The sequence below is a fragment of the Haliotis asinina genome, chromosome 7 (assembly GCF_037392515.1).
Source record: "Haliotis asinina isolate JCU_RB_2024 chromosome 7, JCU_Hal_asi_v2, whole genome shotgun sequence".
Classification (NCBI taxonomy): Eukaryota; Metazoa; Mollusca; class Gastropoda; order Lepetellida; family Haliotidae; genus Haliotis; species Haliotis asinina.
In genome coordinates, this window is record NC_090286.1 from 53,144,006 (window position 1) to 53,163,768 (window position 19,763).

General features: G+C 40.1%; 1 protein-coding gene across 2 annotated transcripts in view; it reads left to right on the forward strand.

Annotated features, from left to right (window-relative positions):
• The first annotated feature begins 4,893 nt into the window (after positions 1–4,893).
• LOC137290682 (uncharacterized) overlaps positions 4,894–19,763 on the forward strand; it is a 47,824-nt gene continuing 32,954 nt past the window's right edge. For both annotated transcript variants that reach the window (XM_067821760.1, XM_067821761.1), the window contains exons 1-13: positions 4,894–5,412; positions 12,209–12,282; positions 13,193–13,596; positions 13,815–13,954; positions 14,416–14,520; positions 14,742–14,864; positions 15,255–15,346; positions 15,501–15,573; positions 15,706–16,578; positions 16,772–16,972; positions 17,489–17,692; positions 17,867–18,045; positions 18,986–19,044. In XM_067821760.1, coding sequence (XP_067677861.1) covers positions 5,271–5,412; positions 12,209–12,282; positions 13,193–13,596; positions 13,815–13,954; positions 14,416–14,520; positions 14,742–14,864; positions 15,255–15,346; positions 15,501–15,573; positions 15,706–16,578; positions 16,772–16,972; positions 17,489–17,692; positions 17,867–18,045; positions 18,986–19,044 — 2,669 coding nt within the window. In that variant the 5' untranslated portion in view covers positions 4,894–5,270. The remainder of the gene's footprint in view (positions 5,413–12,208; positions 12,283–13,192; positions 13,597–13,814; positions 13,955–14,415; positions 14,521–14,741; positions 14,865–15,254; positions 15,347–15,500; positions 15,574–15,705; positions 16,579–16,771; positions 16,973–17,488; positions 17,693–17,866; positions 18,046–18,985; positions 19,045–19,763) is intronic.

Consider the following 19,763-nt stretch of genomic DNA (forward strand, 5'->3'; position numbering starts at 1 on the left):
AGATTAAAGAATTGTCGGAGGAAACTTTACAAGCTATAATGTCAAGATACAACAACTTGTCTATTGCGAATATTTAACCACCTTACAGTTTGCACAACATTAAGTACATGTAGGTAACTTTTTACCAGCCTCACTGTGAATAGGTTTTGGGGTTTTCAACGATTTTATTGCACACATTGTTGGACACGTGATGCTGTGAAACCAGTCCAGTCCTATCCCCAAGTCACGTGTTGTTTACGTCTCTCTCTTATCAAGGAATTCCATACTAAGGCCGAGTTGCTATGCGCAAGTTTACAACACCAGATATGCCGGTGCTCAATAGTTTATAATGCCTGATATGGGACCTGAATGGTTAACCTACCTATAAGTAATATTGGTGCTAGTCTGACATTGTTTATTTGTATTTACGACATCTATTCTCGTTCCACTTACCACTGAATAGTGTCGTCATTATATCAAAATAAATACTCTGCACCTGTTTGCCAAAGTTGCTTCGCATCGGAAGAAACGCTATTGTGCTCCATCTTCAATAAAAATCTTCCCAATATTTGTCCTGTTCAATCTTTGATCTGCAAATCGTCACATTTACGTAGCTTTGAAGCCTTATATTTTTAAATATTAAGCTGTTGCTAGTTCATGGCGGGTTCAGTGTGTGTGTGCTTGTTTGAATAGAAGATAGTAATTTTATGTTTTCAGTAAACATTGTATTTGAATGCACTTACTTTATTGAGAATTCGTGCCTAAATCGGGCATGTTACATGTAGTTTATGTGTTTCCCGTCAGATATCCGAGCAAGTCCAGAGGTAAATTATTGCATGTATTATTTTGACTGTGTGATACAAATTCCATGTTACTGTAAAGGATAAACAACTGTGAAAATTTTAGGAATAAATTACTAAAAAATCAGTGATGACACCAGGTGTTCACAAAAGAGGGCGGTGGAATAGCATAGTGGTTAAAGCGTTCGTTTGTTTCGCAGAGGATCCGGGTTCGATTTCCAGCATGTGAAGCCCATTTCTGTCCCCGGTTGTTGGTTAGACTCGTTCTTGATGACAGCAATAAACCCGTGATGAAATGTTAAAGGAGGTGAATTACTTTAGAGATTTCTTTTGAACTATCAGTGATGAAGTCTATTTTGCTATTTCTGTATAAAACGTATTGAGTGGAATCAAGCTCTTATCAGAAACGGTCAACAGTAAAAGGAGCGCCACACGCGATTTTAATGCCTTTTACCGTGGTCAAGTGAGATTGTACGAAACTTCATTGAATGTTTGTCTGCACCAGTCTGTTCATATGAGCCGTCATCCTTGACTACAGACCGAAATGTACCTATCAGCGTCTATCTACTGTGTCACGTGATAGGCGTGGCAGCAACGATGTAGATAGTCTACACACATTTCACCACCTGGGTTACTACCCGAGATGACGCCGTGTAGGGCTGTTTGACTTTGTCTCCCCGTGAAGATCCGGGTTAGAGTATGCCTTCAGCAACTCATGCTTGTCGTGAGAGACAACTATCGTGGGCTCATGAATAAAATCGCATCCAAGCTGCGCTGGTCAACGTTCATGGAGTCAGTCTCTGGATCGCCTGACCCAGTAGCCCATTTAAAGAACTGTCGACATACACGTATGTCAGTCTATGAATGGACATTACATGTCACTGAGGCCTGTTGTTTTGTTGTTCAGTTGTGTTTGTTGTGGAACTGAGTGCTGTTTAGTAGCATTATAACTAAACGATATAACGTCATGTTAACCTTGGTATCCCTACTTTGACTTGTTCCATAGTACACAGTGTTTTGTCAGGTGAACCGCTGACATGCGTTGCTTGTATCACCGGTAGGATGCGTTCACCGTTTCCAGAACAAGATCATTATTTGATGGTTATTCGTGGATGCATAGTATCTACATAGACGGACAGACAGACAGACAGACAGACAGACAGAGGTATTGTTTTAGATATACGTTAATCTAAAATTATACTACACGTATATTAAGGTGCGTACGTGTGTTTATGCGTGCATGCTTGTATGTGTTTATGTGGTCGTGCATGTGTGTGCGCGCGTGCGTGTGCGTGCTTGCTTGGGGACTGAGAGGCTTCAGCGGCTGTAGGTAGCTCCCTCACTCAGATAGAAACATACTTCTTGCAGCTAACGAAACAGTTTCCCTGTTTTGAAAACATGACTCTTAATGGGATGACGATGGTGAATATATATATCGACTACATGCTATGCATCAGCAACAAAACTGTGTTTCACGAAGTCATAATTTTATGACTGAGAAGTCATGCTTCCCTATTGGGTTAACGATGGACTACATGTAGGTCAGGAGTAAAAGCACATATGTTATTATGAAATTACGCAGTATGTCAGTTGGATGTTAAAGGATTGCTTACATGTGACTCGATTTTCATAGTACATGACTTTGCAGACCTTCACGGATGTAAAACTGTAATGCGTGTACCTCCAGCTGACTGGTAAAATGTTACTTTGGGGAAAAATATAACGAGGTGCATTTCGCAGTAGGTGGAACCGGATACGTTGAAGTTGATGAACCTGAAAGTAGTAGTCTACCTGTCAGACCTATTGGCGCCGGTGAAATAAAACTCCCGACTAGCTGTTAGGTGTGAATCCGTTTGTTTATTCAGACAAATACCCTGTAAACATTGCATGGATGTGATCACAGTATGTAATTAATTATCACAAGGGTATATACCACAGATCCATCTCTGCACCATTTATGAGAAAAAGGGATACAGCTGGATACATGTAAATCATAGTCACATGAATATGCACAGTACAGTGATAAAAATTAAATGCATTGATAACATGACTTTCCTATAATGTCATTTTTTACAAATATGACCACAATGAGTTTGAAACACAAATTCATCAATACTGGTTACAAATAATAGCAGAAAATATATTTCACACGTTTACGTTTATAGTCAATAACTACTCACCCATGTATAAGACGAAGATACCCCTAGATGTGTGATGACCGACGGTGACCCGTGGTCAGATGACTTTTCTACAAAATGAAACACAAACAATCATTAAACAGAAGAACTTAACCACAAGTACACGCATGAGAATATCATAGTGTCATAGTACCAACACTCATCACCATAGCGCGCACAGTATACACGCTCGACACCCATACACGAGATTTAATATAGACAGTAACAAATGCTATGAAATATATATATATATATCACAAACACACACACACACACACACACACACACACACACACACACACACACACACACACAAACACTACTAACCTGGTGACTCCTCAAACTCCTTACATCATAAGCTCTCACAATGCAGTGAAAACCACGAGACACGAGGTGCCCAATCAACCAATCAAAATCTTCCGTGTGGGCAAAGATTCTTAAACATGAAATGCACGTGAAATGCAGATTAAACCTGGCCTACCCAGAAGAAAACAATACTGTTGGCCACAACACTGCATAACACGTTTTTGTATGTTTCTTTATTGACATTATAAATAAAGCAAAATATAAAATACAACATGAAATGTCACTGCTACAAACTGAACGCTAGAATCTATTTATCGAGTTAATGTTTTCCGTTCAGAAACATCGGTCGGTCTTTGCACTCTCAAATTATTACCATGACGTAGTTTTGGAAACGTTCTTTCATGAATCAAATGGACATACACTTCATCATCAAACATTTTCAACTTTAAAACCAACTGCCTTTATTACGGTTAAAATAGACAATTGCTCATGATCACTGGATTGTGTGATCCAGACTCGATTGCTGGATGCGGTGTTACACAACACTGACAATACCCCTGCAAACAAACACATGCTTACCCTTTCGTGAACGTACTGTCTCAACACTGAGGCTCAGTCAAATATTCATCACTTTTACGATCAGTGGATTTGGTTTTGGTAAATAGTCGATATTGGTTATTCTCTGTTTTGTCTCCCATATGTACCGGAAATCGTTTCATCCCAATAAGTACATTGTAATATTTAATTACTTCCTACGACTGTTGTCGTCAGCACTTTGGTTCTTCATACCATGTGCACATATGGAAAGATGTCAGACTATCGGAGGTAACTTTTTAACTACAACACTTCACACCCCATGGTCTAGTTACATAAGGCTTTTAACATATTCAGAACAAACAGACGAGGATGCCATATTAGTCCTTGGTACTAATTATTACCATGATTACTAAATAATTATTGTGAGTAATAAAGAGAACAGGTGTCAGGCCGTCAACGAAATATGCTCCGAGGCAGATCCATGTGATCGGTCTTTCAATCAAGCCACAACCATGGTTGTCTGTACAGCACGATCTCCAATCATCATGCTCACCCATCCATGTACATCTCGTGGTTCTAGTCAGGGGTAACTTTCCGCCGACTTTTTCCCATTCACGCAGACCTCATTGCGGCGATCATGGCCCATCTATCCCTTGGTCTGAATATCACACGGGGCCAAACAAAGGGCCTTTCAGCGTGTACATCTGTGATGTCATGTGATGGCAACGTTTTGCAAAGTCATGGTGATATGCCGTTTTTCGATTTTTTCCTTGGGATATACATATAGATAGCAACTACTACAATGTTAGTCCCACAATAACCTTTATCCATTGCAAAGCTGTTTGACAGGAATGGACTACGCTAAAAGTCTGAATTACCCTAAAGGTATGAGAAATACGAATACAAAGCAAACAAATCATACAATAACACCACGCTGACACCACGGCCTGTATGCAAACACTTACACGCAGAGACATACATGTATATAGAAGGCAAATGCATTCACAGATGAAACATTGACAGTGGGTACCTGGATAATGTGACATATTCCTAACTGTATGATGTTCTGCTCTATTTGTTCGACAACGCGCGTGAAAGTTTCTTCTCACCATTCAAAGGTGTATTGACTTTAAAATATGACCGAAATCAAAGGCAGTGTTGAAACGAATCGTTAGTGTTACAACGTTGGGAATGAACAACACCTCAGCATAGCTTTTACCATAAAAAACATATAGGCTGTTCACAACTGAAGCTATATCTGGTAATACAGCAAGCCACACCCAGCTGATACGAGGCGTAACCAATCAGGATGTGTAAGACCAAGTCAGGGTGTGATCTCCATTCATGGCACAGTCTACAGTGGTTAGACTAGGGTGTATTTTAAGTCATGCTTGATATTTTCATATCCCGATTACAGTGAAGGATGACTTAGTACGGGAAGTCGGCAGCACTCCTTTGGAAGCTCACAAAAATGACGAAGATTTTTGTGATATTGTTTGTTACACTGCAAACATGCAGTGCACATTTGGCTCTAACGTTTCCCCCAGCGAGAAAATATGCTTTGGATTTCCTTGACAACTTCAGAACATCAGCTCCTTGTGGGGTTCCCCGTGGTAGGTTGCTGCCTCTTTATCTTTTTATGTTCACGGTTTGTTTGGCAGATTGTAAATGATATGTATGCTACAAATATGCTACAAATATATGTTACGATTTAATTAACACTATATGAAGGAAATATTTGCATGATCACTTATTTGCGGAAATACCTCTGGGTGGTATTTGAGTTTGTGTTGCTACATTGTCAGCATTGGTTTTGATCCCTTTGGCATATTAAACATGACTTCAAGTAAAGAGATATTTACAACTGTGATTTAGGTTTAATCAGGTTCTGAATTTATACACATTCACATTTTATGCATAAATATTATTCATAATCTTAAAATAGCGCCTCTACCTTGTGTAGGTGGGTGGTTTGACTGACACGCCATGCCAAATGATGTTTAAGTTAGTACTTGCTAACCCGTTCGGTGCTAAGCATAAAAGATTGGTCCATACAAGTGACTATAATGGGGATATAATGGGGTATAGGCGTTGAAATGAGACATGGTATCTGAGTGGGCTACGGGTAGAAGTCCGGAAAGGTATAAGCTGCCACTTAAAGTACATGCACGTTGTTATGTACGAGCAATAATAGCAACATGGTACCGAGATAGCATTCATAGCTGGCCCAACGTTGCCAACGTTGGGCCAACTATGAATGCTATCTGGGTAAAAGTCATCTCAACAATAATAGGAATGCGGTTTTCGAGTGTTGTAACAAGACCTTTCCCAAAAGTATTCTTACAACACATAAACAACAGCAAATATGTCCAGGGCTTGCACTGACTCACAATAGAGGCCTTATGCTTCGAGCCTAAATAAACCCATGCAGGATGATAATGTATTAAGGGTTACATAAATTTTTCAAATGCTATTTGATTAATCCGAAGTGGGTTACAGCTCACCCCCTAGCCTATACGATCATTCTTATGATCTGAACACCCCCCCAGATCTTATCATTGATCGCTAGAGGGTAGTTAACACGATCACTAGTGTAGTTACGTCATGGGGATGAACTTCAGTGTTCCACCCTTATTGAAGCATACGAGCATCACGTATATTTTATAAAGAAAACGAAACAAAAGAAAACATCTATCTTAAAAGCAGATTAAATCAGCGGCCCCTAACTAACACGGTAGATCAACGAAGTAAAGTTTATCAACGAGCAAAATACAGTATATCAGCAAACGAAGTAGAATAAATCATCGGATGAAGTATAACATTATATAATAAATACAGAATATACAAGGACGAGATACAGTATATCTACAAGGAGGTACGCTAAGTTAACGAACGAAATGCAATATATCAATGAATGGGACAAGTGGCATCAACTAACGAAATACTGTATATCAATGGAAGGGACATGTGTTATCAAATAGCGAGGTGCAGTATGTCAACAATGGAGGTACACTATATCAACGAACAGTATATATATCGATGAACGAGGCACATGTTATCAACTGCCTAAGTACAGTATATTAACAAAGCAAGTAAGGATACTGCTTGCGAAACTTCGTGCACATCTGTAGAGTTGAATGATAAAAGAAGCAAAGTGTGAAATTGTGCCAGTCACCACATCCGCATAACCTTCATTGTCCCGGGTCTCATATCGCAGCACTTAATACTTCATAAACATAAAACATGGAAACACGCCCAAAGATCACTATCTTGTATGAACTAATATTTGACAGCGGATCTCATGTTAGATGTACGTGAAGGAAAGGAGTTCTGATGTAGATTAAATGCAGATGTTATCATTGTGTTATCAGACAAATCATTACTTATGTAGTTTATTGACATGAAGGTTTAATGCAACGAGAACGTGTGTTGGTGTACAAGTGGCCGGGGGCTTTTTGTACAAGGAAGAGGAATGATATCTCTGTGCCAACAAAATATGTTGACCCAGCCCAAGAATAATCCTAAGTAACCCATGGGTTACCCGTGGGCATGGTGTTGGGTGGATAAAGGGTAACCCCCTACCATACGGTTTGTGTCCGACAAGCAGGCCAGTTGTATAATTACGAGAACGAGAATGTAGAATTTTTAGTTTTGACTTGGAGAATCTGTTCAAAATATTCTGTCAACTGACTTTAGACTGAGGGTTGTTTTCCAATACAAGCAATTACAAATAAATTCATTCACTGCGTTTGTCTGTTTGCGATATCCATAATGTGAAACAAAGTACTACAAGTTATTTCTTTTATTTCTATTCTGTATGATGTACCCTAACGGTAAATATATGTTAATATTTAATATGGTAATGTAAAAAGTGTTATGTCTAGATTATGATATGCAGCCTTTAAAAAGTAACCTGACATGAGTAAATATAATAATATAAAGAAAAAATATGTTTGTTATGTACTGTGTAACACGAATGTGGTTACTGTTATCCTGCTGTTTTGTAATGTTTTCGAGGTGTTATTTCTTGCACAGTTGGTTCACGTCTGTACTAAATCAGATTTGTCGAAAGTCTTAAGTGGGAAGTGATTTAGTAGCATATGAGCGAGAAAATATATTTCTTCGGATGTTCGTATTCTTGTGTAGTAAGGGTCACATGTCATGTCTGTAAGATTATGTCACACCGCGATATGACACCACCACAGTTACATCAACCTCACTCTGAGTAAATCATGGTTAGAATTATTTGGAGTGACGGGTGCAAACATGGAACGCTCTCAGACTCGATGCATACATACGGTAGGTATATGTCATCCTGTCCCAACTGCCTTGGCGATTTGATAGATTTTCGGCTCTAATTGCGCAGATCAATCATTAGAGGATCTGTTCGATTATTTACAGACTGGAATATTGTTGAATTCGCCGTTAACAAACAAAGATATTGTAGTCATCAACCCGGAGATCCTTATCACTTGTATGGAAATAAGTTGTTTTAAAACTGATTGCGCTAAAGTAATTTACTTGTGAGAAGTCTTTGCAAATACACCCGCCTCCTCTCCACGTTTCACTGAACAGTCTTTTGATTATAAGAAAAATACCTACACCCGGATGCAGAAGTGCTAATGTCACTCTTATACAAGACCGTAGAACGGTAATCTAATAGTCCGAGCTTGGTGTCGTGATCATAAAAACTGGGCTGTCCTCGAGTCGAATTTCATGATCTGTTGACTGCTGATTACGTAATGACAAACTAGTGCCATCTAAAAGGGGGCCCTTCTAGCTGAAATATTTGAAGGACAAAAAGATCATGTTTATCCCATCATCCATGCTCTCTCCTTTTGAACAAAAGTGGAAACTGTTAAACATAAAACTTGCGTGACAGTGATATATCCGACTAACTATTTGAAACCGGCATAAGATAGCGGAGCTAGCATTTCAAAACTTAAATATTGACCATGTTTGACATACAATTTACACTGAAATTACTGAATTTCAAGTGAATAAATATGCTTACCTTAGTATGTTGTATTTTCTATTGGAGATTCGAATTCTAGACTTAGAATGATACTGTTTGGTTCGTAAATCATTTTGAGCTTTAATTATGCCAAATGTAAATTCCAGATTGAAATAATTTCCACAATATTTATTGAAACAAGCAGCCATACATTACATGAAACTATAATAATTTTTCAAATCATAAAGATTCAGGTGTCCAAACATCGTAACATAAAAAAATTAATCGTCTATTTTTTTCATAACACCATATACCATATATATGTCAATACAAAAAAGAAGAGTAAAACATTTCGTTTCTATTCACATAATCTGTTACTAGTGAAAGTGTTGTCACAAGTGCTTCCAACATATATTGTCTATAGGAGGAATCCGTTCATTCACTGTAGGAAAGAAGATAAACTCTCGAGCGTTTACATATCTATCTATGGTTTGGCATGGGATGCATGTGGTCCAGGTTTTTTTGTAAATAACTCTTCATCCAATGATCCAATCGATCTCAGACTTTGCAGTTGGATGCTTTGTGAGACAGCCTAATCACATTGTAAATCACCGATTTTAAGCATTTGTAGGAAAGAATCTGTCTATGTAACTGTCAACAAAATAAACAGCAGAACGCAGACAACCTAATCACATTGAAAATCACCGATTTTATGCATTTGCAGGAAAGAATTTGTCTATGTAACTGTCAACAAATTAACAAAAGAATGCAGACTGGTTAGATCTGAACTCAAATTTTAAAGCCCGTTCCCTCGGACATAAGCACACACAATCATGCACACTCATTGCAGGAAAGATATAGTGAAGACAAAAGTGTTACGGTTTGATGACTTTCACATTCCAAATTAAGCAATGCATTTCTAATAGCTTTAAGCATATAGATAGTTAATATTTATATGTTCATGAAAATTGTATGTGAAATGAGTGTTTCATGTTACACTATAAGTCGTTGGAATTAGTCAGCGCTGTCATTGTTAAAAGAATGTATTTTTCTTTGAACATATCCGGCTGGATACTTTTATTATCTGCAATTATAATAACAGAATCAAACTTCAGCAAGTTCACTCCATTCTTCCACAGAGGAGTCATCAGTGTCCAGACGAATGACAACTGGGTTAACTGTTTGCTCCATCTTTGAACCGGTACTCTTTCTCCACTTTCTCCACATTTCTGGCATGATGTTCTCTTTCATGTGAAAAGCAAAAGATGTACGTTGCATGTAATCCGACACCTTATAAATCGGTTTGCAACGTTTGCTCTCTTTTTTAAAACACATAAACGCCTTTCTAACTAAACGTTTAGCGTCATCTGAATAAGCTTTCATGATGACAGCTAGAAGTAGTCGACGTGAATTATCCAAACGGACTATCACTGTGCAGTGAACAGGTAACTGCACGTGCATTTACCTTTCTGACCCAACACTGCCGCTGTTACAGGTCATTGGCTCCCTCCCTCTGCAAGCAGTCTGCATTCTGTTGTTAATTTGTTGACAGTTACATAGACAAATTCTTTCCTGCAAATGTATAAAATCGGTGATTTACAATGTGATTAGGTTGTGTGACAAAACTTCCACTTGCAAAGTTTGAGATCGATTGGATCATTGGATGAACAGTTAATGAAGTCATCGAGCAGCAAATGAGTAGGAATGTATGCGATACCTGTTTCAGGTTTTCCATGCTTTATCCTGAACACCTCAAAAAGTATCCCGTCTCACACGTGTGAAAAGAGATAAGTACACATGAAATACGCAAAACATATAATTTATGAAATTTGCTGTAAATGATATTACACTGAAGAAATCGGGTGCAAAAAATGAGGTGTGCAATAGTTGATTTAACTGATTTCATCTTCATGACTTGTGGCAAAGGCTGAGCAGCAGGATACGCTCAATTTTTTGCGAACACCTAGTGAGTGAGTGGGTTTAGTTTTACGCCGCTTATAGCACTGTGCTAGCAATATCATGGCTCGACACAATTAAAAAAGGGCTTAACACATTGTACCCATGTGAGGAATCCAACCCAGACATTCAGCGTGACGAGAGCACGCTTTAACCACGAGGCTACCCCACCGTCCCGCGAACTCCTAGAATCAATATTACTTTAGAGTCATTTATGAACACATGGTTATATGTTGTAAGAATTGTAATTTTGACACGAGGATTATTTTATTATAGACGGGGACTTGGGGATCTTTTTGATAGAAATTTCGTATTTTCTATAGCCTATTAAGAAGTTGTATTTCACAATCGAAACGTGATGTTTAGGCCTAAATCTTGCATGGCTTGTTGACGGTTCTAGTGGCTTGTTGCTTGTGAAGTCATAAACGCGAGTAAATTTTATTGTTATACGAAATATATCTGTACGTAAACATCAACTTTAGTGCCAGTGTGTTTTGAAAGATTTTATTGTTGTCCCCCGAATCGAACTCTACCAACCATTTGAATAAACTAAAGCAACACGACCCATTTCCATAACCTCAAGAATTTAAAACTTAAACCCACACAGGGCCTCGCAAAATCCTCCAACGAGTTAATTGTATCGTGCCGGAATGGACATTAAAACGTACTGTGTTTACAATTCAAAGCTGGATCACTCCTGAACTGGTTTATAAAATGAATTTATAACCAAGCATTCCACTATTCATTGAACACAAAGAGCTTTTAATCATAGGGACTTAAGTTCCCAAGTTTCATCAAAAGCTGATGGCGAACCAACTACAAAAGAAATGTGGTGACAATAAAACTGCACCAACTGTGTTGCTAAACAAATGTATGTCATAAACGCGTTTTTTATATTTGATACAAACAGCAGTCTTTGCATTTGTACATAGCTCGCCAAGGCTCGCTCAGTGCAATGTTTAATTTCAATACCGGACATTTGCAATCCATCAGAAAACAGATTGTGTGTTTAGCATGACGTTTGTATGTTGTATGGTCACTGCAATATTCACCTATACGACTGAACCAGTCAATCCAGTGATGAACATCATGGGATGCGATGATATGTATCAGCCACGTCAGAGAGTCTGACCACTGTGTCTCGATCACTTTTGTGTCACCCTTTTGATACTCGTTACAACCGGTATGAGTTGCTGAAGACCAGTTTGAAGACCAGTTTTAACCAGCTCTTCACGTGTCTCACTCTTTTCATTGGTCACATATAACCTGAAAGCACATCAACAAAAATTCAACCAAACAAAAGAAATAAAAGGGATCATAGAAGTCTAACATATAATTTTCGCTCGCTTTTAATGTATAGAAATATTGTTTTGCTGTCATTTCCATGTTGTACATATGATTGTACATTTGTTCCTTGGTGATTAGGCCTTATTCTTCACACACATTCATATATAGGAACAGTCAGATCAAGTTTCCATTTAGTGTCTGCTTTTTCACAGGATTTGGTCCAGTGACTGAATTCAAAGCTGGATCTCAAATGAAGGTGACTTGGCACGTGGCATATCCGCACCAGGTAATTCATTTCAATGTTATGTCGACCTTCGTGTAACAGAAGCTTTGGCCATACACTGTGATTAAAGTGTACGTTCTTCACGTTCGCGGTCATTGATGGAACCTTTCTAAAAGCGGTGTACAGATTTGCCAACTCATTCTTATTTATGCATTTAACGGGTTTTGTACATGTTTGCATCCAGTTTTCTTCATCTGAATGCCGTGTGTACTGTACAGTTGTTCGTAACAAGACTGTTGTAAATTACTTTTAGTAGACGCATTCAACAAAGTTGGTTCCTAAAGCCTAATTCACAACAGACTCAATTTCAAGAGTAATTAAAATACATTTAAAAGTCTGTATCACTGACGTGTGATGGACTTCATCATTCTGTTGAGAAACATGAATGTAACAGTATATGTAAACTTTTATAACTTTATAACTTATAACTTTTATAACCTCTGTCAACAATATTCAGTATTTGCTTCGAGCGGAACCAGAGACACTGCGGGAACAACAATGTTAGGAAAGAGGAAGTCAATAATTATTATCACATTTTTCCCCTTATGTGGTTCCATCGCTTACGTACCACTTGGCTACCCTTTGCTATGCCAGGCTAAGAGATTTTCGCCTGAAGATGATGATACTATTGAACAATGGTTCCTACTTAAATGCGCTTAACAAGTTACTTGGTACTCACGTGTTGTGTTATTGGATACTGTCACCTTTCACCTTCCGAGAAAACGAACCAGTTGAAAAGTATTACAGCTGCCAGTATCAGACAGTTGGAAAACCATAAATTGCTTATGGTGATGACAGGAACGGGCCCATCTGACCTCTTCGTCAGAAGGAATCGCTATCATCAAGTTTGTTCTGTATTTGCCATTCATATTATCTATATTATATTATCAAGCTTGATTTTACTTCTTTTCAGGGTGCATTTTTCATTCAAGTTTTAGACAGAAATAACCGGGAGGTGGTTCGTTACCAACAGAGTGGTATGGTCATGTCAACCCCAGGGAGTATACAAGTACCTACTGGAGAACCAGAAGGTGAACCAACATCCAGACCTGAAGGAGAACCAGAGTCTACAATAGAGCCAACGACAGAGCCTAAAGGAGAACCAGAGTCTACAGGAGAACCAACGGCAGAACCGAAGCCAGGGTCTACAGGAGAACCAGAACCAGCGTCTACAGGAGAACCAACGCCAGAGTCTACTGGAGAACCAACGGCAGAGCCTGAAGGAGAACCTAACGCTGAACCTACAGGAGAACCAACTGCAGAACCAGGGGCACAGGCAGGAGGCATCATAGATCTTATCGGATACAACGACACAACGTAATTAGTAATCCCTTATTTCGTCATATTTCACCACAGAACATTCTAATACAGAGAAGGTTCCAAAAGGCTTACAGTGGCTAGTGACCGTATCGTGAAGACTGCACATTCAGAGGCGTATATTGTGATTTCAGTAGGATGATACAATGATGATATTATATATCAGTTATAAACAGTTATTTAATGCCCTTGATAACTGTAAAGGTCACATTTTTCAGCATGCTGGAGTACACAATCACCCTCCCCGACATCGCTTGTGATGGCTGTACACTGAGGATGATAAGACAAGCCCTTGAGTGGGGATCTTGTTCCTCTCAGTATCTATTCTGGAGCTGCGCCGATATCAACATCGTTAAAGGTTCCTTCACATTGCAGCATATCCATAATATAACCAGCTTTCCATAGCGCATCTTCTTCACTACTTCCTTCATCACCAAACATTTACTTTTCATTTCTCTTGTTTCCTCAAAGAAATGAATTTGTGTTTCGGCTTATCGAATGGTTTTATAGTATAGAATAGTAACAGCATACTCAATTTGCTTGTGATAAAACTGAATTTGGGAGCACCTTTAGAATACAGCACCTTAACTACTCGTGAGGACGTCACAGTTAGCTTAACCTACTCAAACCCTAACCCTAACCCTAACCCTAACCCTAACCCTAACCCTAACCTAACGCTAATCACCTACAATTACGTAAAATAGTATTATGACGTGTTTTTAAAGTCTGTGGTGCTGTATTCTAAAGGTAGGCCGAATTTTGTTTAAGCATATTTTTATGATGCTTACAAACAAAATGATTGGTCTATTTTTGTTTCAGATAATAACACTGATCCGAAAACAAACTGCTCCGGGCAAGGGACATGGAAGGATGGCCTCTGTTTCTGTAATAAACTGTACAAGGGGGATCGCTGCCAGTATAAAGGTACGAAGAGGTTGATATCAACACTGCAGATTGTATGTATGGGTCTGGTAACTACACTTGTGTTTGTTGGGATGTTGAATTGTTGGGGTTATGGATGCATGGTGCGTGGCGTGTGCACGAACGCTAGTGTGTGTGTGTGTGTGTGTGTGTGTGTGTGTGTGTGTGTGTGTGTGTGTGTGTGAGTGTGTGTTTTCTCTAACACGATTTCCCCATTTGTTCAGAGGACTGTGAAGTAGACACTGATTGTAGTGGACATGGGCGATGTGAAGACACCCAGGCGACGTCCTATCCTCGATTCCAGTGCTACTGTGACATAGGATGGTTCGGCCAGAACTGTGAGCAGGGTACGTGCATACAGGTGTACTCTTCGTGCAGATACAGGGAATAGCCTAAATAGGACTTAGGCTCCTGTGTACACTGTACATGTAGACAATACTTAACACGTAGGACCATAATAAACTTCTCATCCTGTAATGTTTTTGTCGGGAGGGACATTTGCTCAACTCCTTCAGTCGATGAAAGCATATTAAAGTACATACATTTATCAAACAGATCGGAATGTTTTAGATCATTCGACAATGTGTGTCGGAAGTGGTGAGGGTAGTGTCTGTACAGTTCACAGAAACAAAGCATGTGCCGATGTGCCTGGAATGGTAGCATCCCCGACAGCAACTGGGAAATATCCCGTGCGTGAATTGTGTTTGCATTTAACCCGCGTATTTCCGTATTTCCAGAGTCGAAGGTGAACACTACGAATATCGACTACAGTCTGTACGAGATGAGGACTTTGAGCCCGGAATATGAGCTGTTCTACAGAACAATAACGGTAGATTGATTGCAAGTCACACTGGTACATGGATGTGTATGGTATTATTCTCATTTGGCTTTTTTTAGAGATCGTTCATTGATTTTATTATTGTACACGCGGTCTGCGGTGAAACTGCATTACAGACTATGACAAAATGCTTTCTATCTTCCAGGCAGAACAAGAACTTGAGGTTGTGATGAAAGTAAAGAGCTCTACATGGGTAGGCCTTGGATGGAAACCTACAGGTAAGTCTGCACACAGAAGGCCCAACGCTTGGGTGACTGACTGACTGACTGGCTGACTGACGTAATGACTGGTGGATTGATGGATTGATGATGGATGGATAAAGGACAGGCAATGATGACGTCCTTTTTCAGATTTCAGATCAGGATGTCAGTCGTTCCCAATCTTTCCTGGCACAGTAACAAACACAAATGCTGAGCCAGAACCTGAAGGAGAGTCGGAACCCGAATCTAAGGCTGAACCAGAAACAACGGCTGAACCAGAGAATAAACCAGAACCCGAAACTAAGGCTGAACCAGAAACAACGGCTGAACCAGAAAATAAACCAGAACCCGAAACAACGGCTGAACCAGAGAATAAACCAGAACCCGAAACAACGGCTGAACCAGAGAATAAACCAGAACCCGAAACTAAGGCTGAACCAGAGAATAAACCAGAACCAGAAACAGAGGCTGAACCAGAGAATAAACCAGAACCCGAATCTACGGCTGAACCAGAGAATAAACCAGAACCAGAAACAGAGGCTGAACCAGAGAATAAAGCAGAACCCGAATCTACGGCTGAACCAGAGAATAAACCAGAACCAGAAACAGAGGCTGAACCAGGTCAGGAACCAGAACCTGAATCTGGATCTTCATCCGGTTTGGCATCACCACCATGTACTTTAAGAGCTGCATCTTTCATAGGAGGCACCCCTGCCCCCGAACCGACAGCAGAAGCGGAAGCTGCAGCCGAGGCTGAAGCCAGTCCAGAAGTCGAACCCACGACCAAGACTACACCAGGAGCAGAAGTAGAACCCACGGCCGAGACTAAGCCCGCAGCAGAAGTAGAACCCACGGCCGAGACTAAGCCAGGAGCAGAAGTAGAACCCACGGCCGAGACTAAGCCTGGAGCAGAAGTAGAACCCACGGCCGAGACTGAGCCTGGAGCAGAAGTAGAACCTAACCCAGAAAGTGAAACTAGCCCAGGGGTTACCAGGGTTGCAACTCGTGGAAACAAGGAGGGTTGTAAGTGATACTTTAAATACATTAATGTCAATATAAACCCCAAGTACACTTACTGACAGTGATTTTATAACTTCGTAACACGCTTAACGTATGGTTTCACGTAAGTTCGGTTATGATAACAGCACCTGTGATTCTTCAGTATGCCTCTTCCTTAACAAACATTTTGGAAATGAAACTATTTGTGTTCATCTAGCCCGCACCCATCCCATGGACTGCACGGATATGGTGATCGGGTCTGCCCGGGGGTTGAGGAGCAGGGTGGGAGACTATTACACCAGGGACAGGTCCACCCCTCAGCATGATGACTTCTATGGTGGAACTAACAGTCTCACAGCTGCCCTCGGCTTTGAGGAGAATGGATATACTATCATACTGTTCAGGAAGAAACTCACTGGTGGGTACATATGTAGGATACATGCACCAGTCTATAGTGCCAATTGGCATACATCAACAGTAGAACTGATTCCGGACCTTCTACAGTGCAGAATAGTGGCGTACTGGTTAGCATGTTGGCCTCTCACGCAAAAGGCCTGGGTTCGAACCCCAGTGGGGACACCAAATGTTTGTGACCTAGATCTCATACCCATTGAGCTGTGCTGGGCAAGCCCCTTCGTCCACTCTGCACTCCAACCAGCTGTTCAAAATGGGCACCTGAGAAGCTCATGTACGCACTTATAGCGGCTTTGAAAATACAATTCAGTCAGGGTTATAATATGACGCCAGAGAACAGCATTGCCTAGAATCCTAGTCTTAAAAAAATCAGCATTATTATCATTATAATTATTAGTATTACAGTAAGATACACTCCACACACCCCTCCACGAATCGAGTACATTTGAAGAGGTATTACTGTTTATGTTGACATAGCGGTCAGATGGGTTTTTTGAACATTTTCCTCTTTCAATTTCAGCTGACGAGAGGGCTGACTATAGTATTGACGAGGTCCCAATGTCCGTGATCTGGGCAAGGGGCCAGGACAGTGGGAATTATGTGCACTTTCCGAGATCGGGACTGGAAGCTGGACAAGCAGCGAATACCAAGTACTACAGGGAAGATGAGCTGAAATATCATGGACACAGGCCCAACAGGGGCGCTGCTACTATAAACTTCAGAGGTCAGTTTCTGAACTTTTGAACAAGTGCTTGTTACTTCGCTTGTTCCTTTTCAGTTCATTCTCTGGAATCTGGGAAAAGATTTGTCAAGCTTCAGTGGCGAGTTTTGTTTCTTTAGTGTTTCATGTTGAACGCGTAATAATTATATATATAATGTCTCCATCATGTGTTTCTAGAGAAGACACAGCTTCCTAGCGGATGTACCGGTCAGTGGCCAGCCACGTGCAACAACTGCCCATACCAGGTGACATGGGTCGTGGACGTGGCCAACGACATGGTCAACTTCACCATCACCGCCAGATTGAATGGAGAGAAGAAGTGGGTAGGGCTCGGCTTCTCACCCACTGGGAGAATGGTAGGTATTTACAACCGTAAATGTTCGGTTACTTCCTAACGGCTTCCCTGAGTGTCACTTTAGTTCAAAGCCACTTTTAGCCATATTCCAACACGGGAGACTAGATATAGGTATCCATGTGAGGAATCGCGAACCTGGATCTTCGGCGTGACGAACGAACGCTTTAACCATTAGGCTACCTCACCACCCCGGATACTGACATACAAATATGAAAATACAATAGAAAAGACACAAGATTCATGAGTAAACTAGGCGAATGGACCCTAAAACTATTACACGTGAGCTGGACGAATGAACACTTCAGTGCAGTGCGTTATTGTAAGGCAGAAGCTCTGGTTGTACAAATACAATTAAATTTACATCGATGCATCATCGTGAATGGCACTACATGATAGTACGGCTGCGCTGGACGTAAGTAGCGGGTTTGTCGTCAATGTAATCAAAACTAAGGGATTGTCCTCAAATTTGCTGTTAAGGTATGCATAATACTACCTGTTCGAGCTTACTTTTTTTTTCATTTTTACTGATATATATATAATAATCTCTGTTTAAACAGAACGTACTTTTGTAATAGGATAGATGAGTGTATCCTGTAGTATCCCCATCTCCATCCAGTGTAGTTGCGTAGTGCAATGGTTAAACGGTGTGTTTGTCACACTGAAGACTCGGGTTCCATTCCCCACTTTGATACAATATGTGAAGCCCATTTCTGATGTTCTCTCGTGATATTTTGAAATATTGCTAAAAGCGACGTAAAACCACACTCACTCATTGCCAAGGTTGCGTTGGGATTTATGTTGCTATTTTGTTTATGTCAGACGTTTTACCTCACTTCAGATATAAAAAATATCTGTTTTGATCACATATCATCAGCCCCAAAGTGCTTTACAATGTTGTTGAGTATGGTATTAAAATTATTGTTCCACTCTTTACTCTTCAGGCTTCTTCCGACGCTGTGATCGGATGGGTGGATGATTCTGATGTTCACATCTCTGATAGGTACGTGTCAATGTTTATTTGTTTGTATTTGTACTGTTTACTGCCGTACCATGCTCTCTGTGGGACTGGGCGAAGTGAGTATTGGCATCAGTCTCTTGGAAGTGGAAGCATACACATCAAGATCATTTTTTGTCTGATGTCAGACAAAACGGATTTTTTAGAATCAGTTAGTATCATCAATATGCACTACTGTTTCTCTCACTGACAGTAGAACGCTAAAAATAACCGGTGAAAGGTTATGCCATTATATGATCTTTGCTTACCTTAACCCTTGTATTAGGTTGTGACATAATTGGTGCCAGGTTATATGGTGTAGTCTCATACATTTTCGCCAAACGAAATATATCCAAAGAAAAATGAAAACGCGTGTAAACGTCGCTATAGAAATATACTACACAAAACTACAGATTAATCGTGTGTATTTTCATTCATAAACCTCAAATCGATGAATGTGTCAGAAAATACAGGACAAAATCTACATTATTATATTTGTTATAACAGCGCTGTTATGAAATTACCAGACAAATACTGTTGTTCAATACTGTGGTGAAGAAGTCCATTAAGATCTTATATATAGACCCAGGATCCTCAGTAGTGAGTAAACATAGTTTTAAGCCGCTTTTAGTTATATCCTAGCAAAAATAAGACGCGGGACACCAAAAATGGACTTCACACATTGTATCCATATGGGGAATCGAACCCGAGTCTTGGTTGTGACG